At 32.3% G+C, this 25,534-nt stretch overlaps 1 protein-coding gene across 1 annotated transcript in view; it reads right to left on the reverse strand.

The window, feature by feature from the left end:
• Window positions 1-4,898: 4,898 nt before the first annotated feature.
• The window catches only part of TMTC3 (transmembrane O-mannosyltransferase targeting cadherins 3), a 34,003-nt gene continuing 13,367 nt past the window's right edge, over window positions 4,899-25,534 (reverse strand). Inside the window, exons 6-14 of the mRNA XM_037513902.2 lie at window positions 24,814-24,986; window positions 23,515-23,767; window positions 22,990-23,138; window positions 22,229-22,349; window positions 20,404-20,515; window positions 18,345-18,448; window positions 15,920-16,089; window positions 11,002-11,228; window positions 4,899-9,433 (exon numbers count right to left, since the gene is read on the reverse strand). Of these exons, the coding sequence (XP_037369799.1) occupies window positions 8,619-9,433; window positions 11,002-11,228; window positions 15,920-16,089; window positions 18,345-18,448; window positions 20,404-20,515; window positions 22,229-22,349; window positions 22,990-23,138; window positions 23,515-23,767; window positions 24,814-24,986 (2,124 nt within the window). The 3' untranslated portion in view covers window positions 4,899-8,618. The remainder of the gene's footprint in view (window positions 9,434-11,001; window positions 11,229-15,919; window positions 16,090-18,344; window positions 18,449-20,403; window positions 20,516-22,228; window positions 22,350-22,989; window positions 23,139-23,514; window positions 23,768-24,813; window positions 24,987-25,534) is intronic.

Here is a 25,534-nt window from a genome sequence, read left to right on the forward strand (position 1 = left end):
TTGGGGGGATTACAAAGTATTGAAAAATATGTTTAAATATTTAAAAAGTATTTTTTAGTAAGTTTTACTCAGTTTCACATCATAGGAAACCCAACCCCAAAGGGTTTTAGAAGAAAAGGAAAATATTGATTTATGTATGTAACATGCCAGTTATTTTGCTTTTACTGCATTTTTATTGGGGACCCAGGTTCTCTCGGTCCTCTTCTGTTCCTTATCGTTCTCCTCCACTGTCAGGTTTCATGCCTTCTTTTGGGAAATGGTTGTTCTTAATGCAGACTTAGATCATCTTTCAGTCAAATCCAGTGGAAAAGGAGAGATTCTAAAATTTAAGAATTTTGGCCATATCAGGTGTTTTCCTCTATCTTTTGAATTATTAGTAAAGTTGATGTAAGGTAAGAACTACGATTTCAGTGGATCTGAACTGATAATCTTTTAAGTTCTATTCAATCTATTCAGTTAACATGTTTTCCATGACCATATCTGAGATGCATCTTGTTGTTCTTTATCAGGTACTTTGTTTAACCTGTAGTGCTAGAGTCTGAGAATAATTCTAAGGTTTGAGCTACTGTAATTTCTTGTTTGTAAGACTTGGGATTTTTTTTCATGGTAAAATGTGTTGAAACTCTTGATATGCTTTTAATCTAGTTTTTCTTCACTCTATATTATGGGATAGTAAACAAAGAACACTACCATGAAAAATCAATCTTTAAATCTAGAAATCACTCTTGAATATTCTGTCTTTAAGAGATTGACCATGTACTGTTATGGCTTGAATTTTGTACCACCTATGTCCTTGGTACATCAAAATGTGAACCTATTTGCAATTAGAGTTGTTGCACACTTCATTAATTAAGATGAGGCCATAGTAGAGTGAGCCTTAATCTATTATTACTCATTTCCTTATAAGAGGGAAACATAAAGATAGAGAGATATATGCCATGTGAATGGAGACAAAGTGATACATCTGCAGGTCAAAGAACACAGAAGACTAGCTGACAGCTTAGAAGCTAGGAGGAAATCATGGACTAGTCTTTCCTTTAGAACTTCCAAAAAAAAAATGTCTTGCCAGCATCTCAATTTAGAAATTCTAGATTTCAGAACTGTAAAACAATAAATTGTGGCTGCTTTAAGCCATTTTAGTTACTGTGTTAGTGTTCCTTCCTAGGAAAGGAAGACAGCCACAATCCACCCCCAATGTCTTTGGTCCTGAACTGAATGTCCTATACTCGGAATCTGTGCCCCAGAACTGTCTTCTCAGTGGGAGTAATTCATCTCCTTGGCAGCCAACAACAGCTTAAATGGAAGAATGTACAAGGAGCCTGAGATACTAAAATCCAATTTTCTCAACTACCAGCATTTTAAGTCTCCCACCTGGTATTTCTGCATGATCCAAGTGTAGCTTGGGGCAGAAAATTTGGCTTTTCCAGCCCTGCTATTGTAATTGCAACTAAGTCAGACTATAGAGTGCAGGTAGAAAGGATACTTACAGTACAAGAAAATTGTCTGATCTCTGTTCACAGATGGAAAAGATCCAGCTTAAAACTTTCTCATTTTTAGGTGAACTTACTGAAGGCTGTAACATGCTGATTATTTTTCAAAACAATTTCTCTTATTCTGTTGTTTTTCTCAGCCCAAGATATAGTATGAACTACATTCATTCCACTTGGAATAAATCCATCAGTAGAATGGTCCATATATTTTGGGAAATTCTTGGCTCTTATCACTAAATAATTTTTTGTCTTATTACCTCCTTTTGAAACTCCAGTGAAATGCATGCCACATCATTTGACTATGTCTCCTGTATATGTTAACATATTTTTCCTCTTCCCAAAATATGTCTCCATTCTTTAGCTGGTATGTTAAGCCCTTGATCATGCCCTTGTCTATATGTTCCTAATGCTAGTAATTTTTTTAGTTTTAGAATTTTAATTTTTTAGATTTCAAATTTCTGTTGAAGTTCTATGAATTTATCCATTTTTCATGTATTTTTCCCTTTAATATATAATAGTAATATATCTACCATAGGTCCCTGTCTGCTAACTCCATTATTTGGATAATCTGTATTTTAATTTTTGTTTTATTCTCTTGATAATTACAGTTTTCTGCATCTTTGACTATCCAGTTCAAAATCAGGCAAATCTGGTCTTTGTAGGATGAGAGATAGTTTAGATTTGTTGTAAATGGAATACTATTTAGCAATCAAAAAAAAGATAAACTAATGCCATTCACAGCAACATGGATGGAGCTAGAAGGAATTATGCTCATTGGAATAAATCAGAAGGAAAAGGAAAAATATCAGATGGTTTCACTTACAGGAGGAATACAGGAGAACCAAATAAGACATCAGGGGAAAAAATATAATACAAAACACAACACAACAAACAATTATAAACCAGAAACATCCTGCAGGGGAGGGGAGGGAGAGGGACTGGAGGGAGGGAGGGAGGGAGGGAGGAGCACAGGGAACTGTGGTGATGGTGCACAGGTGAATTGGTGGAGGAAATTCTATGGGGACTACACCTGAGGGGGGTGTGGGGGGGTGGAGGGAAAGGCAAACATTGTTTAAAAATCAACAATGATGTAAAATATATATGAATTTTTAAAAAAGATTAGATTTGTTGTAGGTATCATCTCTCAAAACATCTATTTCATCCCAAAAGCAAAGTAAAATGTGGGTCAGCTCCAACTCGACTCCTGCTGCAGCAGCTGTGCTGCAGTAGCTGTGGATTGCCTCATAGTGCCGATGCTTAACCCCTTGCACCACTAGGGAGGCCCCTCTTTCTAGTTTTTAATACATTATATCATTCTTAAGTGATTACATAAAACTCTATAGGTTTATCTTTCTCCCAGTAGGTGCTCTCTGTTCTGCAAAGTCAAGTTTTCACTCCACACCCAGAATTGGCAAATATCCCTAGGGAAGAAACTGCTTAGTAGTTAAGCTCTTCTACGAAGGACTCTTTCCTCAGTAGACTATTGGGTTCATAGTTTCGGAAAACAAGAGAATATCTGGGGCTGCAGAATTGGAATCATATAAAACTGAAACCACTACCCCACATGAATTAGTATTTAAGAAATAAGCAGAGAAAAGAAGCCTAAAAATCACATTGTAGGTCCCCTGAAGGAAATGGTGTAATACAGTGACTGGTATTTAAAAAGTTCACACTAAATTGACATTCCAGAAACTAACCTCATAGTTATCATTATTGGATTGAGGTGGACTGATGTTGACAGTCCAGTTACGCTGATTCTGATTCCTCTCCCAAAGGGCAATCACTCAGGCAGCCAGAAGCTCAGCAAAACAGGACTCTGGGTACGTCTTCTGCCCACCTATGACTATGCCAGTGCCCCTCTCTCTTTTTCTTTCCTTTCCTAATAAACCTGTTCTTTTAAAATGTAAAAACAAAATGAAACAACCAGCCAGAAATACTCTGGTCAGAAGTGGTTTTAAGTAGCAGTTACAAAGGATTTTTGTGAACATTCACTTTGCTTAGATAGGCAGAATGAAGAAATTCGTATCACTCAATAGCTCCCTCTACACAGCCGGCTATTTCACGAAGCCAGGAGTTCACGAGAAATAGCTATTGAGTGGGTTAACAAGATCCACCTATCACCCATACTTTGGCATGAATTAATTTAATCTGACTACTGTCCTAATATCAGAAACTAAAAGTATGGGGGAAGGAAGCAGTAAAGGCTGCCATGAAAGTCTTTTAAGAAAGGGTAAACTGGACTCCCTGGTGGCACAGTGTGTTAAAGACAGTGCTATCAAGCTATTGCCAGCCACAGCAACATGAGTTCGCTCCCCGGCCAGGGAGCTAACTCACATGGTGCAGCAGACGTCTCCTGTCTTGCCTGCTGCTCCCCTCAGCAGTGTATTTCAGTAAATCTGCCAGTTCTGCTCCCTACTCTGTCTCTGGTGAATTCTCTCACCCACTGCACTTCTGGCCTACACCCCAGTTCTTGTATGCATAAAAATAAATCAATCTTTTAAAAAAAAAGAGTAAACTCATATGGGGTATTTTGTACAAAACATAAACATACTAATTCTTATAGAGTATGAACGCTAATTGATGGGACATATGACATCCATTGATATATATAGTGTTGCTGATGAAGAAAATGGGTGCCAAAAACATTAATTTGCCTGAAAGTTTTCAGACATTTAGGCACTGATATTTTATCTTATACTGCCTCCCTAATGCCAGTGAATAACAAAAGAGGTAGGCTGTACAATCTTAAGGTGTGGTAGTTTGAGTTCTCATTTGTGTGATTTAATAATTTAACTTTTAAAATACATGTAATTGTTGGGCCTCCCTGGTGGTGCAAGGGGTTAAGCACCCTACTATGAAGCAATCCGAAGCCTCTGCAGCACGAGTTCGATCCCCGGCCTACCAGGGAGCAACCCACATGGCGAAGCAGACCTCTCCTGTCTTGCCCACTGCTCCCCTTAGCAGTGTATTTCGGTTAGTCTGCCTGTTCTGTTCCCCACTCTGTCTCTGGTGAATCCTCTCACCCCACTGCATCTCTGGCCTGTGCCCCAGCTCTTGTATGCATAAATAAATAAACCCTTAAAAAAAAAAAGAAATACAGGTAATTGTAAAATATTTAATATATTTTAGCTATCTATGCACTAGCTGGCTTAGAAACAAGCATTATTAGATTGCTAATAATTTGCTTTCTATCATAACCATCATCTAATACACAATAAAATGACAAAAATAAAAGCATATGCATCAACTGGAAGCCTACACCTTGCAATTACATTAACTAATATCTATTATTTACTATGTGCCAAGTATGGTCCTAGGCAATTTAAATATATTAACATATTTAGTAAAATTATGTAATACATAAAAATTTCTTCATAACTTTGTGAAGAAAGTATTTTTACCACTGGCATGGAAATGGGAATTGGAGGTTAAATAACTTGTCCTACACTGTAATAGTAAAGGTGGTACCAGAATTTGAACCCAGACGTCTCTTACTCATACTTTTTCCATAAAAGTCATTATCACATTTTTGCATAGAAAAAAAATATGTCATGACTTTTCCAACAACCCAATATTCTACTACACTGACTTCCAATAGTGTGTATGTATAGAATTCCACATCTGAGTTTAACTGTCTCATTTTCTTAATTTAGCTTGTCATTCAGGATAGAAAAAAATCACCTTGACATCTTTCTCAGATCACTGCTAACAAAACTATCAGTTCTTTCTTTTTTGGGGCAGATATCTTTATACATTTTTGTACTTTTCATTTTAAACACTAAAAAGGCAATTCAGGTTAAGGTTTTAAAAAGTATCAATTTAATTTGAATATGTAGAAATATGCTACACACACACCATAGAAATATAAAATGCATACAATTTATAACCATTTTTTTATGAACCCTCAATATGGATGGCTGACAACTTCCAACAGATAAAATTTTGGACAAAGATATCAGAGAGGTTGGGGCAGGGGGTTCATTTCAATACCACTTAGTCATGCTGTTAATTAGGAGGTTCTTAAAAAAATAAATGACAAATATATGGATTTCTGAAGTACAAATTGACATACAAATCTATATATTTTCATATTTTCCATTTAAGTGTCTTTAAAGAAACATTGTATAACATGAAATTGGGAGGTCAAGTTATATGTAATGAAAAAACATGAGATTTATTAGAATTGTGTAACTCACATACTAAATATTTACATAAAAGTAAACAAACATTGCAGAACAAAATTGCAAACATATTTGTTGTATCCTCCAAGTCATCACCTTCAGAAAATTACTCACTGGAATAATTATAAAATTCCCAATTCTGAATGTTAATAAGAAAACATATAGGAGCAATGTGAAACATTCTTCCTACTGAGAAGTAGTGAAGGAGTATATAATTGCCCGTTGGGGATTGTCAAAGCTTTTTTAGAACTCTGGGGAAGTAGATTCCTTTTTTACGAGAGAACTAAAACTACACCCTTTTACCAACAAACTAAGATCAGCTTTCTTTTCCAAATGTACAGATAGACGCTGACAAATCTGACCTGTAGGTTAGTGAACAGTGCTTAAATGTCCCCATCCTCCATTTCCCCAAAAAGGCAGTTCTAAAGGAAAAAAAAAAAAGAAACTATTACCTATTCTCACCCTATCAGCTTGAACACAATTTTAAGTTGAAATAATTAATCATAATACAAGCAAGCTTGATGGAATTTAAGATGGAATAAATACTAGTTGTCTAAAGAACATATTCCTTAGTGGAACTCACAATATCAAAACTTAATTGACTATGTTACTAATTTAAAAAGTTAACACAGGAGAGAGAACATTTTCTTAAACTAATTTACACTCACTGTACTTCATCCTGACTATAATTTAGAATAACTTCAAGAGCTTTTGGGAAAACTTAAGGGTGGACAAATTGTGGGGTAGGGTCTATTATTCAGAGCCCTCCAGATGATTCTATAATGAAGTAAGGCTTGGGAAACATTGATTTGAAAAAATTAGTTAGGGTGTGTTTAATTTAAATAAATTACTTAAAATTCAAATATATGAGCACTAAGTTCTAAGTGCTTAGAAGGAATTCTTTTTTTCTACAAAAATCATTGGATAACATTAATATATCTTTTATCTCTTGAATAGTTATATATAACTTTACTAAAATATTACTAAAATTTTTTATTATGGTGTGCTGTCGTTAAAGATTTCCATTCTGCTTTTCTGAACTAGCCTTCACTCGATATATAACAGAAATCACTCAGATACATTTCCTCAAGATATGTGGAGAGAAAATAAGAATAACATAGATCTTATTTTTCAAGTCACAGTATATGAGGTATTCTCCACTTTATATCTGGAGTCAAGAAATCTAATTTAAGGACTAAAATTAAGTATTGCTTTAATGCTTAACAGAATATCAGAAGCTCCTGGATCAAAAATGAACTCTCATTGGTATCAGTGCATGCATTAAATTGCCTAAAAAATAATCTATGACAGGTCCTCAAGGAAACAAGTGAGAGTGGGTCTTTAATGCAGATACTGCTTCTTGTGACCTATTTATAAAACATTTTTAAAAACTGTCAGGAATATGGTTTTTGAAACATACATAATTAGAAATTAGTTATCTCAAAGGAATACAGTTTTTGCTACATTATTAGAAATTAGTTTCTATCCCAGGATAGCTTGAGCTTTAACATTTTAAATTATAACCAACTTTTTAAGGTATAAAAAACTGATCTGAAACATTAATCCAAAACAAAATCAGATTTAGATTAATAAATCTGATTTATATCTAGTTTCAACCTAACAGTTTTCACGTTCAAATCTACAAAAGCCAACTGACCAATTTATTAAACCCATGTTATACCAGTTACCGTGTATATCTCATAGGTGGACAGTAGGCCAAAAATGATGAAATTTGTTTAAACCATAATATATGCACATTTAGGAAAATGCAACAACAATTTGTTTTTCATACTTGATAAGACTTAAAACAGCTTTATACTTTTATGGAAGCTCAGTAGTCAAAATAAATATTTAATAAAAACATACACCATGATAAAATATCAAGAACTTAGTGTTTAAAAATAAACTGTTACATGTTTCACCTTTAGTTAAACAGAACTTAATTTAGTTGTGCAAAGTACAACTAACTAAGATGGGGTCTTGGAAAATATAATTAAAATTCAAATAACACTAGAGAGAGAACACTAAGATGAAAGAAAAACTTTGTTTTAATTCAGAAGTTTGAATGTAGTTATAGCTAATGGGACTTCTCAATATGATTATGACCCTAAGAAACATGAATAGTTTGGGGAATAAAAGTCAAAGATAGCCATGACTGCATGGTTCATGTTGTGAAACTTACATCACGTAAAAAAACAAAAATACAGTATATATGAGCACCATTAGTAACGTCTGTGTATGCACACATGCACATTTAAAAACGTACCTGATTAAAAACTGCATTTAGGAGAGATTTAAGGACTAAAAACACAATCATGAAAATACATTCTTAAGCTAAAATGTCACGACTTTTTTAAAGAATGTTTCCTCTAAATCCTAAGAATCAACAGAAGAATACAATACAAAGGAAGCCAGTATTCTTTTGTAATACACAGACCCTTGGTTAAACAGGTTGCTGAAGAAAAAGAATGTGTTCACTTAGTATTTTCAATCCACAGCCAGATTCCAATAAGTGAAGGGAAAATGCAATCAGCTAATAAATGGAATTCATAAGATAAATTGGTACATGTTGGTTCTGACCCCACAAGAATTTAGATTATTTTTAACTGAGCAGTAAAGATTATTCTGCTGGAAAAACATTCTTCTATAATAAAAGATAAAAATTTTCCACCTATAATGCAATAGTTTTGCTAAATTCACAAAACTCAGAAAATTACTGCCATATTTAAAATTTAATGCATATCCTGGGATTAGACAGGTCTTCAACAAAAATCTTATTTTCATCACATACATATATATATATATATATACATATATATATATATATATATGCAGCTCATGATAGACTGTTGTGTGTCCTTCTATTTTTCAAAGCTTCCATTACAAGCAATCACATGATATAAATCAAAGTTCTTTGAAAACCATTGCCACATGATGAAGAGCAATGCTATTCACCATTTAAAATACGTTCAATCTCTTCTAATCTTTTCAAAGCAGCGACTCTTTTCTTCTCAATTTCTTTGATTTCTTTTGTTGTTTTGTGGGGGGTCTCTTTGTCTGTATTTTTTTCTGATTGTTTATTGGATTTAGACTGACTTTTATTATCACTTGTTTTTACTATCTGTGTAGGTTTGGCTTCAAATCTGATTTCTTTTACATTTTCAATTGGAATTTTTTCTTCTTCTACACCTGAAATCTTACCAGCTGGGAACACTGGCTGTTCTATTAAACTAGATGAGGAAATTTTATCCCTGACTATATTCAAATGACGCTGAATATATTCTTCATGTGGTGCTAATGCCAATGTCTCAACCAGACATCTTTCAGCTTTTAGTAAGTCCTTTTCCTCAAAATAAACCACACAAAGATTATGTTTTCCTTGAACATTGCTTGGATCCATCTCTAAAATCTTTTCAAAACATTTTTTTGCTCCAAGTATATCCTTCTTTTGATTCATCAGAATGTCTCCCTTCAATATGAGACCCTTGATATGATCAGGATAGTATCTGAGTAATTCTTCCAAAATTGGCAAAGCCATTAATTCCTTTGCAGTCTGAGAATACAGGAGAGCCAGGTTAAACAAAGCACTTCTGAAGTCAGCTTGTAATTTTATGGCTTTCTTCATCCACATCTCTGCTTCACTGTCCTTTCTGTCATCCATGGCAAGCATCCCTAGATTAAAATAACCATTTGCATCTTGTGGCTCTTCATTTATATAGCTTAGAAGTCGTCTTCTAGCTTCAGGTCTAAGTTTCACCTCACCTTTGAAAAAAATATTTTTTAAGGAAAAAAAAAATTACAGTTGGCAAATGAATTAAGTCTAAGGAGAAAAGCCATTTTCAAGTACTTATCTAGTTAAATTACAAAGAAACACATCAAAACAAGCAATTGCTTTACCTAAATCAAAAAAGGAAAAACCAAAAACCTCTAAGTCTTCATAGGAAAAATAATGTTTAAAGCATTGAAATAACTCATTTCCTTTCCTTTAAGTAATAATAATGCCTCAAAAAACAAAAAGAGCAAATTATCTCTTTATAGTTCAGATCTAACTGGGAGCTAGCAGAGGAAGAACAGAGAATTAAGAAGAGGCAAGAGATTTGCAAAGAAAGATATATATTCAGTCAGATATATTTATTTCTTTTGACATTTGTAACTTCATACATTAAACAAATTTTTTAACTTCTCTGGGTTAACTTATTGAATGTTCTAAGGATTACGCGAGCCTTATGGAAAAATACTCGGCAAACAGTAAGCTATTATTGGAAAAGCAAAATGTTTCAGTTTTACTAAATCACTGATTTGTATATTATTTTTTTTTAGGGCTTTTCAAAAGTGAAAATGTACCATTAAGCATAAAGATCATAAATGAGCATTTAGAAAACAAGTATTTCTTGGGAACATTTGTATTGCAAGAAAGTACAACAAAAAAACTCAAGTTCTACAATACATCTTAGGGTGCAATCTTGCATTGGATAATGGGCATCTTTCATGATGACTAAGGTTAGCTGACTTACAAAAACATTAGTTTTCTCAAAACTTCTTTGAATAGTGGTACAAATATTTCCCCTGATTCTTTTATTTGACAATATGATGCAACAAAAATTGGAAAATAAATCTCATCTTACACAAATCACGCTAGCTATGGAAGCTACTGCTCCTTACTCTCTAACCTATTAAATAAAGGATTAGCACAGTAAACTTAGAAATCTTCTTTCATTCTAAAATAATAAGATTTTATAATTCCATCATTTTTGGAAAAAGTTTTTAACAAATACCTATTACCTTAAACATGTAAATACATTTGTCAAATATAAAAATTAAGATTATACACCATGTAAGATTGCCGAATTAAGCAATATTCAAATTCCTAGATAAGACAAATCCTGATTTATTTTAATAAATTAATTTTGCTAAATTATAGAAAATGTAGGGAATTATGATATCTGATAAAAAAGTAAAACTGGATATAAAAAGATACCAAAAGCAATTATGTAAAAAATTTTACAAGTTCAGATAATTTGGGCAATGGAATATTTATATATGTGATATTTCAAAGCATGAAATCACAAAACAGATTAACATCACTTGGTAGAAAGACTGCCTGAATAGTATTAACTAACTATACCAGAAGAACTAATAATTAGTATTGTCATTAATATTACTGCATATTACTTGAAAAGTTTGCTTCAATTATTTAAAATATTCTTATAAATTATCTTCATATAAATGATCCATTTGTAAAATATATATTACAAATAATATAATTTAAGGTTTTATTAGATTTCAAACTATACTTTGTTTAAATATAGAAGTATTTTGAAAACACATACCTGATTCTTGCATTAATATAGCAGAATTGAATAATGCTAGTTTATGTCTTGGATTTAGTTCTAAAGCATGATTGAAATTTTTTAGAGCTTCATTTGGTTCTTTAAGTTCAATATGAACAATTGCCAAGTTGTACCAAAGATCTGCATTATTTCTGTCCAGCTCAAGTGCTTTGAGATATGCTTCTTTTGCTTTGAGAGGTTTATTCATTTTTAAAAGTAATTCTCCTCTGTGGAAAAATAACACAAGCTTTACTTACAACATTACCTTGTAGATTTGCAGATACTATTTTCTTCTGCAAGTTTTAAGTTTTTTCACATATTTAAAGCTTTTATCCTTTATCCTTAGGTTCTTGAAAGTTTCGCTTTCAAAAATAACTATGAAATGTTATCAAAACTGAACTCATTAATTTATCAATTTGGCTTGATATGTTGTCAAATATTAAGAATGCAAAAGCAAGCCTGGCTTTAGAGGGTAAGATGTGGGGAGGTATCCAAGAAAGGAGGATAAACAAAATATATCCTTACAAATATCTTAGAAGGAGGCAGACTACGCGGCATCAGAAAAATGAAAGTAACCAGTGTGGAAGATCAAATTGTGAGGAGATGAAGTAATAGCATTTGAAGAAAAGGAAAAAAGAAATACAGGGTATTGGAGAAATTTCATAATTCAAAATGTTACAAGTCTCAATATACAAAAATCAGAACAAATGAAAAATTTTAACCCATCTAAAGTTATTTTCTCCATTGTATTCTGATAAATATGATACGATCATTCATTTAAAAAATGAAAGAATTTAAAAAATTGTTCATGTAGGGTGGGCGAGTACCAGTGCCACCTGCAGATATCTTAGGGGAATATAACTAGAACTGAGGATCACAGTTTGAAAATAATTTTACAAAAATTTTATTATGGTTCTATATTGTTAGAATACTTAAGTCATTTTGCTTAAACACATATAATATCAACCTAAGTATTGATATAAAAGTTATTTTTATTATGATACTATTATTCTCTAAAACATCAGCATAGGAAATCAAATTAAATGAACTCCAGATATTCTCATTAAAGCAACAAATTAGTGACCAACTCTTTATAGATTAATACATATCTTATTTATATATACAACCCACTAATCTTAGTGAATTTCAATAAGCACTGGATAAAGATAAACAAAGCCTCCTAACTTAAGATTTTATCTGAAGAAATTAAATTTTAAATGCATTTCCCCAACAGAAACAATGACATAAATTATAATTAGTTTTTTGGGGTAGGCAACACAACCAAGTTTAACATACAATTTTCCTCAGATACAAGAAAAACACTCTTGCACGGGGAAAATATATCAAATTCTAACATGTGGTGACAAAACTATTTTTTGCTGACAACTGAAACATTTCTTTGTGGTAAAGGCCTCAATAACTGGTTAATTCTGAATATTTATATATTAAAAAGAAAGTTTTTGAAGTTAACAACCCAGCTCCACATTAAGCCTTAAGGAACTAGAATAAGAACAAACTGAATTTGAAATTAGCAGAAAAATGGAAATAATAAAATCAGAGCAAAAATTAATGAAAGACAGAAAAAAATAATAGAAAAGATTAACCAAACTAAAAGTTGGTTCTTTGAAAAAATAAATAAAACTGACAAATCCTTAAAACTACACTAACCAATGACAAATGAGAAAGGGCCCGATTTACAAAATTATCAATGTAAAAGGAGATATTACAATTGATACAAGAAACTAGAATATCTGCATAGTCCAATTACTAGGAAGGAGATTAAATTAATCAAATAACTCCCAGGACAAGTTGGGCACCAGAGGGCTTCACTGGTTAATTTTCACAAACATTCAAAGGAACAAATACTAATCCTTTTCAAACTTTTCCAGAAAATTGAAGAAGGAATACTCCCCTAACTAATTTTATAAAACCAGCATTATCCTGTTACAAAACCAGAAAAGTGCAATATTAGAAAAGAAAACTACAGGCTAATCTCTCTGATGAATATGGATGCAAAAATTCTCAGTAAGGTACTAGCAGACTGAATTTAGCAGCACATTATGAAGGATCCATCTACCACAATCAAGTGAGACTTATTCCTGTAATGCAAGGATGGTCCCACTTATGCAAAACAATCTATGTGATACACAGAATGAAAGAAAAGAAACATTTTATTATCTCAATAGACACACAAAAAACAAGACAAGACATCCATTCAAGATAAAAATTCTTAAAAATTAGGAATAGAAGAAACATAACATAATAAAAGTTATATATGACAAGTCCACAGCTAACATCATACTTATAGGTGAAAGGTTGAAAACTTTTCCTTCAAAGATTAGCAACAAAACAAAGGTGTCCACTTTTATCATTCCTATTTAAAATAGCATTGGAGGACCTCCCCAGTGGTGCAGCAGTTGAGCGCTGGGTTGTGAAGCTCCCCGCAGCCTCTGCGGAGCCGGTTCGATCCCCAGCTGCTCCCCGGCCACCGGAGGAGGGTCCCACATGGCGCGCAGACCTCTCCTGCTGCCCGCTGCTCCCCTCAGCAGTGTACTTCGGTCCTTCTGCCTGCTCTGCTCCCTGCTCTGGCTCTGGTGAATTCTCTCACCCTCCCGCGCTTCTGACTGTACCCAGTGCATGTATAAACAAATAAACAAATAAATAAATAAATAAATAAAATACGGGCCTCTTTAAAAAAATAAAATAAAATAGCATTGGAAGTCTTAGTTAAAGCAATCACACAAGAGAAAGAAACAGAAGGTATCAGAACTGGAAACGAAGTGAAACTTTCACTACTTGTAAATAATACAATTTTATATATTTTATATCAATGGACTGGAAAAATATTGTTAAAATGTGAATACTACCAAAAATTATCTATAAAACCAATGCAATTCCTATCAAGATTTTAATGGCATTCTTTACATAGACATTAAAAAACATTCCTAAAATTTATATGAAATTTCAAATGAAATCCTGAAAAAGAACAAAATAGGCAGTATTATACTTTCTGATTCCATACTACACACGAAAGCAATAGTCATCAAATAGTATGATACTGGCATAAAAGCAAACAAGTAAATTAATGGAACAGAACTGAGCCCTCAGGAATAAACTCAAGCATATATGATCAACTTATATTTGACAAGGGAGCCAAGAATACTCAATGGTCAAAAAATGTCTTCTCAATAAATGGCACTGGGATTAGATAAATAAGATACAAATGAGTGAAACTAGACCCCTGATCTTATTCCACTCACAAAAATTAACTGAAGATGGATTAAAGACTAAAATGTAAAACCTGATATTTTGAAACTCCAAGAAGAAAACATAGGAATAAGGCCCCTTAACATGGGGCTTGGTAATGATTTATTGGCTGTGACAACTGAAGCATAAATAAAAAAAACAAAAAATAAACAAGTGGGCCTACAGTTAATCTAAAAAGCTGGGCATAGCAAAAGAAATCATCAAGAAAGGAAGATTATCTACAGAATGAGAAAATATATTTGCAAACCACAAATACTGTGGTTAAACCACAAATACTGATGTGTTAATATCCAAAATACATAAAGAATCCACATAATGTAGTAAAAAGGAAAACTAAATTAATAACCCAATTAAAAAAACAGACAAAAGATACAAATGGACATTTTTCCAAAGAAGACATGAAAAGTCAACAGGTACATGAAAGGATCCTCAACGTCACTAATTATGAGGCAAATGATAATTCAAAGGAGATGTCACCTAACACCTGTTAGAATGTCATCATCAAAAAGATGCTGGTATAGGTGCAGAGAAAGGGGAACCCAAGTGCATTATTCGTGAGATTTTAAGTTGGTACAGCCACTATGGAAAACAGAATGGAGAATCCTTAAAAAAATTGAAAATAAAACATATGACCTAGAAATTCCTTCTCAGAATATATCCAAAGGAAATGAAACATTAACTCAAACAGAAATACCTGCACCTACATATTCATAGCAGTATTATTCATAATAGCTAAGAACTGGAAAACCACCTATATGTACATCAATGAATGAATGGAATATTATTTAGTCATAAAAAAGAAAAACAAGGAAATTCCACCATTTGTAAAAACATGGATCGATCTTGACAGCATCATACTAAGTGAAATAAGTCAGACAGAGAAAGTCAAATACTGTATGATTTCACTTATATGGGGAATCTAAGACACAAAAATGAAAAACAACAAACTAAACTCACAGAAAAAGAAAACAGACTAGCGATTACCAGAGGTGGACAGAGGGGGGAGAGGAGAATGGAGGAAGGTAGTTAAAAGGTAAAAACTTCCAGTTATAAGATATTCAATAGGTAACAGAGATATTATGTACATGATAACTATAGCTAACATCATAGTGTGACACACAGGAAAGTTTTTAAGACAATAATAAATCCTAAGAGTTCACATCACAAAGAAACATTTTTTTTCCTTTTTCTCTTCCTTTTTATTTCATCTATATGAAATGATGGATGTTAACTGAACTGCGGAAATTCACAATCCATCGTGTTGTATGCTTTAAACTTACATATTGATAATATCAATTATTTCTCAAGGAAACTAAAAAACAAAAGGCGGCTCTTCAGAGGGGGCTATTACAAATAATTTTTAGAAGATGTATGTTTCAGTTGTTTTAAATAAAAATGAATTTGGTAATAAGAAGCAAATGAAACTAAGGAGAGTCTTCTCTATCCTTTTTTCATGTAAAACTTAAATTTGCCTCTATCGAGGCCATTATTTATTTCAAATCAACTGACTGTTAGTTTAAAATAGGCCACAGCTTTTGATGTTCTCAAGTGCCAAGACTACTAAAAGAAAAAAAACTACCAATCTAGTCAAACATTTGTGCCGCTTCAATCTCAATCTTCTATAATGATAGCTTAAAGTTAACTCTAATACCTGCTAATGTAAGCCTGCTTAAAGTCAGGCCTCATGCTGATTGCTTGTCGGTATAGCTGATCTGCTTCTTCCAGTCGTGATTCATTTGCTCGGATCAGGTTGGCCAGATTGATATAAACATTTAGGTGGTTAGGGGCAATTCTGGCTGCATATTTTTTGCCAGGAATAATCTGTTCAGAATAAAAGGTATTTTTTATACTGTTATTTCAGTACCAAAGAAAAAATCAAGTACCCCAATAGCTTCTCTAAAATACACCAAAGAGAGAAAGCTTAATGCCACTGATTTTACTGCTATATTAAAATAAGTCATAAAAATGTAAAAGCATCTGTAGTATTCACAAAATGTAAATTAAAAAAAAACTATTTGGTTGCATAGCATATATTTTTTCATTCATGCCAGCTCAAGAGAATATACTGTTAGCTTTTTATTTATGTATCATTTATGAAGTCATGGAAATCAGACTTTTAAAGGCTGGGTCTCTTATTTCTTAGTATGCGTGCATCAGACAAGGAATAGAACTCAGGTTTCCTTTCCCTCACTGCACTGTACCTGTTACCATATCAGCTCTCATGCTGTCAGCAAAATATTTCCTGATTGTGAAATAGGGTAATTATATGTCAGAATTATATTAAAACCTCACTTGGCTGGTAAAGTTAGGAAATAAAATTCTTTCATTAATTATTTAGGTTAAGTAATTATATATAATATTTATGGACCCAAATTTTCAATGAACATAAATTATATCTGATAAAAATCTACATTGAACACAATTTAACTTTAGATTAGATCTGATATATTTTATTTTAAATAATCTTTAATTATAAAAGACATTTAATTTAGCTATACATGTTCTTGATACAAATTCATATTCATACATAGTTTATCCCTTGCAAGTCTCTCCCTCAATTTTTTTGTCATCTCTGTTGGGTTTTTTTGGCACAAGAGTCAAGTATCTATATATTTGGTAAGGAAACAGTTTATCCTGTGCATTAAAATCTTCTGTAGTAGTCTTATTTTTAAAGTGTATTCCATTAAACAGTGGCACCAGAACTACCTATATGGACTTATGGACCACCTTTGGACTTGTGAATCTAATCACACAATGGTAATATTAGGCCAGAATGCTGTGTAAACCCCGACATTTTAGCATAGATTTGTGGAGCCCAGGAAAAAAATGGGTAAGCCACAGCCATGTTCTCTACTTTCATATTTTGTCTCCCATAGATGGTAGTAAGGAAAGTGATGGCAGGGTCTCATCATTTCATAACCTGTTGGTGGTGGTGTTGGTATTCTGAGTCAGAGGTGCAAAGAATTGAGTTCTTCATAATTTTCATTTTCAGAGACACATGATCATGAAAAATGAAAGTCCCTTTTCTTAAATTTCTTTCCCTTTTTCTCCAACTTCCACCCATTTTTCCCTCCTTGCCATAAACCCGCATTGTAATCTGCTTGATGTATATCTATCCTTGGTGGAAATGATGCTTTGCTCATGACATTTTCATTCAAATATTGTTATATGTTAACCTAGTCAAGCCTCGTAAAAGCTGTACAGGACTCCTTCAAACCTCTTTGACTTGTCTATGCCCCTCACTCTGAGGACTTCAGTTGTCCCACCATAATCAGCTCAAGTTCAATAATCATCTATATAGGTTTACTACTTGACCAGTTCATTGGTAATCAGGCCTCAAAAATACTCTCACCATTTTCCTTCATCTGATATTAGATACAGAATTTAAAAATCCTTTTTCATTGATGATATCCTAATAAGCTGAGTGGATAACATGTACTAGGAATCGCAAACTCAGTGGAAAGTGAAATAATTCTTAAGATAGCATATGATATAAACTTAAAAAAATTATTAGGAACTATTCAATTATTTTAACCTTACTATTATCCATATGGTATTAATAAGTATTACTATTAACAAATCTATAACCCATGGTAAAGTGATTGGCTTTTCTGACGGCACACAGCTGGTAAAGGGCAAGATCAGATTTTGCAAATTTGATGTTATGTTACAGTATCCATTAAATCTAGTATTGTGTCATTATAGCACAGAAATGCATTCACTCATCAGTTAGTTCCAAAACATTTTTTATAGGAATAATACTGAAAATAGTGCTTACTGTAAAAAAAAAAAAATTCTCTTCACTTAAATTCATCTATACTTATAATTCCTAAAATTAATAACCTTATCTATTTAGGCTTTACAAATGGATTATTTTTTTTTTCAAATTAAGTGAGCTAGAAAAGTAACTAGTGTTTTATAGAACTTACAGTAACAGAAAGTTCATTGAGCACTTTATCAACTTTTTTTATATGAATAGGTTGAAGAAAAGATAAGGATTTTCCATCTTGATAAATGAACTTAATATGGATATCCAGTGGATTATGACACAACAGGAATAAATTATGACAACTTACTTGGGGCATCAGTGACTTTGCCATCATGTAAGATTCTTCAGCTTCTTTGGTTCTATTTAAATTTTTGTAAGTTCTTCCTACATTCATGTGGGCACCAATATCATCTAAAATTAAAAAAAATAAAACCTTGATCTTTTGTTGGCAAATACACTAAAATAGTTCTTAATGTAAATTACTAAGACATGTTTCTGGCAATAAAACAGGTCAAAAAATGCAAAAACAGGTCCTATTTCTTCTTTAAAGTTCTTCCAACATTTGGTATGAATTATAAAAGACTAGACAATTATTAAATAAAATACTGTTAGGACAGAAAAAACACATATGACACAAAATACTGGATTAATCGAACCTTAAGGTTTAAAAATGAGAGAAAATGGGGCAATGAAGAATTTTACATTATTTTTCTTCATTATATTTTGCTATAATATACTAACAGATGTTTCATTTCCTTATTCACATAGCTTTGGAACTCACTCAAAAAAGTATGGCTCAATTCTACAAGTGACAAAGTTCTACTGGTGAAAAGGATCATCGTAATTCTCGAATTTTTCAGGTGTTATAACTAACAAGTATGTACTCATGATAGCAAAGAGACTATGAAAAAATCTCTGAGATTGTATTTTTAAATTTTTGGAATGTGAGTAGAATGAGAGGACTTAATATTAGGATTCTACAATATTACCACAGATGCACCAGCCTATCTCTTTTAAATGATAAATTCCTACCTATATACAATGTTTTAAAAGGTTGTGCTAATAGCATATTGTTGGGAACTTTTGTCTCATTTTCTGATATGAAAATTCAAATCCTCAGTAACTCTATTCAAGGACAGAAAAAGACACAATTTAAGCAAGGAGGATAAGTGGTTCATGGCATACTATTGGGTTGAAGAAAAGTCAAGACATATTTTTTCTACGTTTTCTATGCAAAAATGCATTGTGACTTTTCCGACAACCCAGTAACTTTAAACTACATTTCTCAGTAAACATTTCAAAGGTTTGGTATAAAGACATAAAGATCTTAAAACAGTTAAACTAAACTCAACATGAGCTTCTAACAGACATGACAAGGCTTCAAATAATGAATACTACTTGCCTATGACTGATGATTTTGCAAAGTGTGGAATAGCTCTCTGCCTGCAAGTGCCAAGATACATATGGGTCAAACATACTCATCTAGGCATTCCCCTAAGAGGTGAGCAACAATCTAAAATGCTGCTACATTATTTTAAGCTGGTAATTGTGTATACTGTACAAAAACTGTCAGATGCAGTTTAGTTAGAGAACTAGGGGCAAGTTGGGGGAAAAGGTCTGCTCTTTTTTGTTTTTAAATATCTATATACATGCAGCTCATTGGGTCTCAACGGGGAAACAAGCAAAACAAAAAACAAAACAAATCTGAAAACAGTACTTAGGCTAGAGTAGTCATTCCTAACCCTGGGGCAAATCAGAATACCTGAGTGGCTTTTAAATTTTCAGATATCTCATCTCTACCAAACTCTATCAAAATAGAATATTCAACAATATTCTAATGAAAATTACTAAGACATGTTTGCAGCAATAAAACAGGCCAAAAAATGCAAAAAACAGGTCCTATTTCTTATTTCTTCTTAGGATCTGAAAATGTTTATAAAGTTTCAAAGGCAATTGTGATGTAAAGCCAAGGTCCTACCTTGAATCAAACAAGACTGATTGCCCCCATCCCCTTCTACCCTCTTGATTCCATCCATATTCAGAATTCATACCAATTGTCTCTAATTATTCTGCCTTTACTCCCTAAATTTACTCCTATCAGGCTTTTGCACCTATCATTCCACCAAAACTGCTCATCAGAGCAACCCTAGAATGTTCTATCTATATATGAAAATTTTTTTTTTCAAATGTCTGATATAAGTGGTTCCAACATGAAATCCAATTCAAAATAAGTTGGCATCAAACACTATAGTATTCAAATTACTTAGAATAAAGACTGAAAATAAACTTTCTTATTTTCCTCAAATATAATCAAATTTTTAAAAAGAAAATAAACTATTCAAATAGTTTTATTTCATGATGCTTACCTGGCTGAACATGGGTAGCCTGCAAGAAGTATTTCAAAGCTCTCTCAAAATTCTTTTCATTTTCCAGAGCATGACCCACATTATTCCATAACTTGGCATTGTTTTTATTTACCTTAGATATACAGGTACACGTGGCATTAGTTACAATTAAAAATAACACAACTCCAATTAGCACAGATATTAATTTGGTACACTATTAGGAACAGAATGCTACGTGATTTGAATGGGTGACAATGCTAAAAGGTACAACTTTCCAGTTTGAAGTTTTGAGAATATAACAACTCCACAACACTGCACTGAACAATACTAAGGAGAATATTTGAAAGTTGCTGACAGAATAGACCTTAAAAGTTCTTATCACAAGAAAATGAGGCTATATGAAGCTATAAATATTAACTAAAATATTGTAGTAGTCATTTCATCATACATACATACATCAAATCTTTATGTTGTATACCTTAAGCTAATACAAATTTGTCAATTACATTTCAATAAAACTGGAATAACATAAAATAAAACCATGGGGATTCTCTACCAGAATATCTATTTATACATATATATATATTGTTTAATATACCATTAGGAATGGAGTGTTCCATGGAGATGTCCTTGGCTACAAGAAATGAGCTAACTAGACAATGCTTCACTAAATTTACTCTATGCTTAATTTCCATTATCAACATACTAGAACCACAGTACTCTGATTTTATTTATATTACGTATTAGAATTTTACTAAAACTTATTTGATCAAAGGATAGTGGTTTTTTAAAAATACTTGCTCTTTGCATGCTTTTAAGAGAAGAAGTATTTGGACTTAAGAATATAACTAAATATTCTGTCCTGGGAGTGAGGAGAAAAAAATTCCTGAAAATTATAAGGTGCCAGTGGTATAGAAATGAGGGTTTATAAGAATAGTAATGTAGTCTTATTTGCAGATATCTGAGTTTGGGGAAGAGATTGTAGAGAATCATTGGGTCATAAGAAGCCCAGTAAATCAAGAAGTCACATGTAAAATCAGAATAAGAAAACAAAAAGGAAGTAAAAATTTGTAGTTCTGAAGAGAAGCACTGGCAATGGAGTGCCTGAAAAAAAAAAAATCTTACAACTTTTTTTGAAAACACTTTTGGTGATTTTTAAAAAGACCTATTCCTACTTATACTGTCTATTTTATAGAAATGCTAACATCACTCTTTTTCGCCAGCTCCAATCTTCCTTAGTGTTGTAACCACTGGGTATACCCCAGATCAGTGTGCCTTTTTTATCCATGACATATTTTATTTCACTGAATCTAAGATGCTGTCAGTTATGGCTCACTATTATTTTAAGTACTATTAAGAAAGAAAAAAAGTTTATTAAATAGTTGCAAGATTCCTTTTGCTATAATATTTAGTTTTTCAGAGATGTTAAAAGATAAAAAATGTGTACGTTAAGCACCAATGAAATACAGTATTCTTATTTATATATTTTATCATTAGAGTTTTTAAAGACTATGTAACATTTAGGGAATTATACAAGCTGTGATACTATTTAAAGTATTTCATTGCAGCACACATTATATAAAGAATAAATTGTCTTATTAATATTTTGGTGAAATATTTGTACCAACAGTTAAATGTCAAATTAAAAGTGATGTTAAAATAGGTAACACATGGCTATAAGATATCAAATCAAAACAAATTTGTATCCACACTGCCACTTACTAGCTGTGTTTCAATACACAATTTCAGGTTACATGCATGAATTGCAATTTTCAAATGTGCTAAACAGAGTTAAGGAGTAACAAATTCAATAAAAACATTTTTGTCATTCTGAATAACACGTTACCTTCAAGGCTGACATAAACAATGTATATTCAGATTCCCAATCCCAATTTCTGTGGAGTGTTTTTAAGGCATGAGTGAATATCACCACAGAGAGGAAAACCCAGGATAGCTTTCTTAATACACTGTTTAAGAGAAAAATGGAAAATAAAAGATTGTCTACATAACCAAAAGCATTTTATCTTTTAGAGAGGAAAATCTTAATTATTTCTAAACATGTTTGAATTCATTCTCAAGTATAGGGATAATTCTAATCATCATTTAATGTCAGAGTGAAAACATCAAAATAAGTAAATATTCTCAATACAGAACTACCTCTTCAGTCTTCAATTACATTAAATATTCTAATATTTGTCTCTATTTCAAAAGCCTTATCTAGAATTAATGACAAAAACCTGATAAAACTGGTTTTTAATTGTTTTTTATATTTAAAGTTTCTTGTACTATTACCTACAACTTGAATATTAAAGATAATTAGAAAGAGTCAATCTTATCATAGGTTATATTTACAAATGTCTTAATGTATATTTAAGGTCACTGCATTTCAGACTGTAAAATAAAATCATATAAATATGCTAAAGAACATAGGATGAGATAGGTGTTATAAAGCTTTCCCAACTTGAAACATAGACAAACGAGGCAGCACTCAAGATGATAAACAAAATAGCTTGAAAGTATGACTTGTAAAAGTGAAGTAAGTGCTTATATGTATCATACTTAAATCTGTTGCTATTAAACATTAAATGAATTAACATTTCAATTTACCTTTTGTTTGATATCTTCTGCCATCCATGGGCTACTAAAATACAGAACCCCATGCTAGGAACATACAATACTCGTTCAGCAACAACAAATCCAACTGGAAAAAAAAGGTTCGATGCAGGAATAAATGGTAACGCCATTAAACAAAGTGCCTACAAAAAAAAAGATATTTTATTAAACTAAAAATATACGGACATTCAAATCCAACTATTTTATTTAATTTAGTGGCTGTGCCAGAAATGATGTATTTGCAAATTATTACAAATACTTCCTGGCATATATAAGTGATTTCAGAGTACCTACCAAATTAGGGAAATTAATAATCAGTTTTTATTTTATATTCTGAATGTACAAATCATGCCTACATGTCATAGTCTGACATATAATTTTAGGAAAACTTAATGAGCTCATAAATATGATGTTGAACAAAAAAAGATTCTAGTTCAAAAAAGACACTTTTGATGAATGAGAGGCAATCTCCTGATCAATTAATGTAAGAGCATGTGTAAAAATAAGAAAATTTCTTACCATTAAAACAGTCTTAGAGGAATCACCAGGGTATCTGAGACTGAATATTCCCAAAGCTCCCAATAAGCAAAAGAAAGTAAACGTGGCAAGATTTCGAATATCCAGAAATGACTCTATAAGTGGTATTGTTCCCATGGTCCAATCACAGCAGAGCTCTGAAGGATTTAAAAGAAGCCAAGCATTTACAGGAAGGAGGTAGTTAAAAGTTAGCTGCCTTGTGGGAGTTGGGCTTACAGCAGCTGGGTTATCAAACCTGTATAAGGAATGAAAAAAAAAAAAAAGTAATTTTTAGATACAAAATCAACTCATATATAAATAAAAAAAAATCAATAAAAGCAGCATTTATATGTAATCTTGTTAAGAAGACAAATATTTTTATGCATACCTCACACTCTTGCTAGAACTCAAAATGTCTAACCTCTATGAAATGTCTAGCAAAGAGGGGTGATATTTATAAAGAATTATATAAAAAAATCTAAATGCAACCACTAAGACAACACAACAATGATGTACAGCTAATAAGTCAACATGGAGCTAAAATAATAAAAAAACTCAATTCAGAAGATGAAAGAAGAGAAAATGGAGAACAAAGACCAGATGGGAACAGCGAGATGGCAGATTTATATCAAAATTTATCAATAGTTATGTTAAATGAAAATAACAGAAACAGCTCATTTAAAGACAAATATTTTACCAAACAAGAAAGGGAGACTCAACTGTATGCAGTCTACAAGAAATCCACTTAAAATGTAAAGACATAGATAAATAAAATGTAAAAGGATGGAAAAAGATACATCACATAACACTAACAAAAAATAACTTGATATCCATATTAACTTTAGACAGTGAATTTCTAAGGGATAAAGAAGTTCACTTAAAAATGATAGAAGGATCAATTTATCAAGATATTACAGTTCTAAATGTTTATGGACCTAATAGAGTTTTAAAACAAATGAAGGAAAAATCAACAGAACTGTAAGGAGAAATAGATAAGTCTATGATTAAAGTAAAAAATTTCAATATCCTTCTCACAAGAAGACAAAGTCATCAAGGATACAGAAGACCTCAACACTTAACCAATTTTGGGGGAATCATCATCTTGATAGTGTGTTTTTGTAAGTCTAACAAGTTGAAACATGAATTTGCACACTTTAAATATACACAGTTCTTTAAAATGTTAATAATACCTTAATGTTAAAACACCTCAACGTAAATCAAAGACTTAATCTTTGTAATCACTTAAAATCCAAAATTTGAAAAAATAGGATGGAAAAAATAGAAAGAACCAGAATTTCCTACCTGGTAAATACTGGAAGTTGGGACTGAATAACCTGGACTCTAATCACAACAAGTAATAGTGTACTGAACATCAAAACAATGAGTTTTATTAGTGTCTGCAGCATAGAAAATGGAATACTACCCTTTCCACGGAGAAACTGCCCAGCAGTAGCACATAATAATGGCAAAGTATACTGAAAAAGAAAGAAAATATTTTTAAAAACAAGTAACAAAATACTATGATGTTTTCAATGATGCATTGCATTCTAAATAACAGAAACTACAAACTTAGTATAATTAAAAAATATGGAACAATCTGTTGAACTGATAGTAAGACAGTCCAACAATCTTATCCAATGATGAATTATACTACACAGTACTGTTGTGTATTGTTGCAAACTGCCTAGAGTCCATTTAAAAAAAAAATCAGTCCCTAAAAAATTGCAAATGTGTTGGGCCTCCCCTGGTGGCGCAGTGGTGGAGCGCTGGGCTGCAAAGCTGCCCACAGACTCTGCAGTGCCAGCTGGATCCCCAGCTGCCAGCAAGGGTCCCACATGGCGCAACAGACCTCTCCTGAAATGCCTGCTGCTCCCCTCAGCAGTGTATTTCGTCAGTCTGCCTGTTCTGTTCCCCTCTCTGGCTCTGGTGAATTCTCTCACCCTCCCGCTCTTCTGACCGTACCCAGTGCTTGTAAATAAATAAATGAATCTTTTATTTAAAAGAAAAAATTGCAAATGTGATA

Source organism: Talpa occidentalis, unplaced genomic scaffold, assembly GCF_014898055.3.
Source record: "Talpa occidentalis isolate TD23 unplaced genomic scaffold, MPIMG_talOcc4v2.1 talOcc4.16, whole genome shotgun sequence".
Taxonomy (NCBI): Eukaryota; Metazoa; Chordata; class Mammalia; order Eulipotyphla; family Talpidae; genus Talpa; species Talpa occidentalis.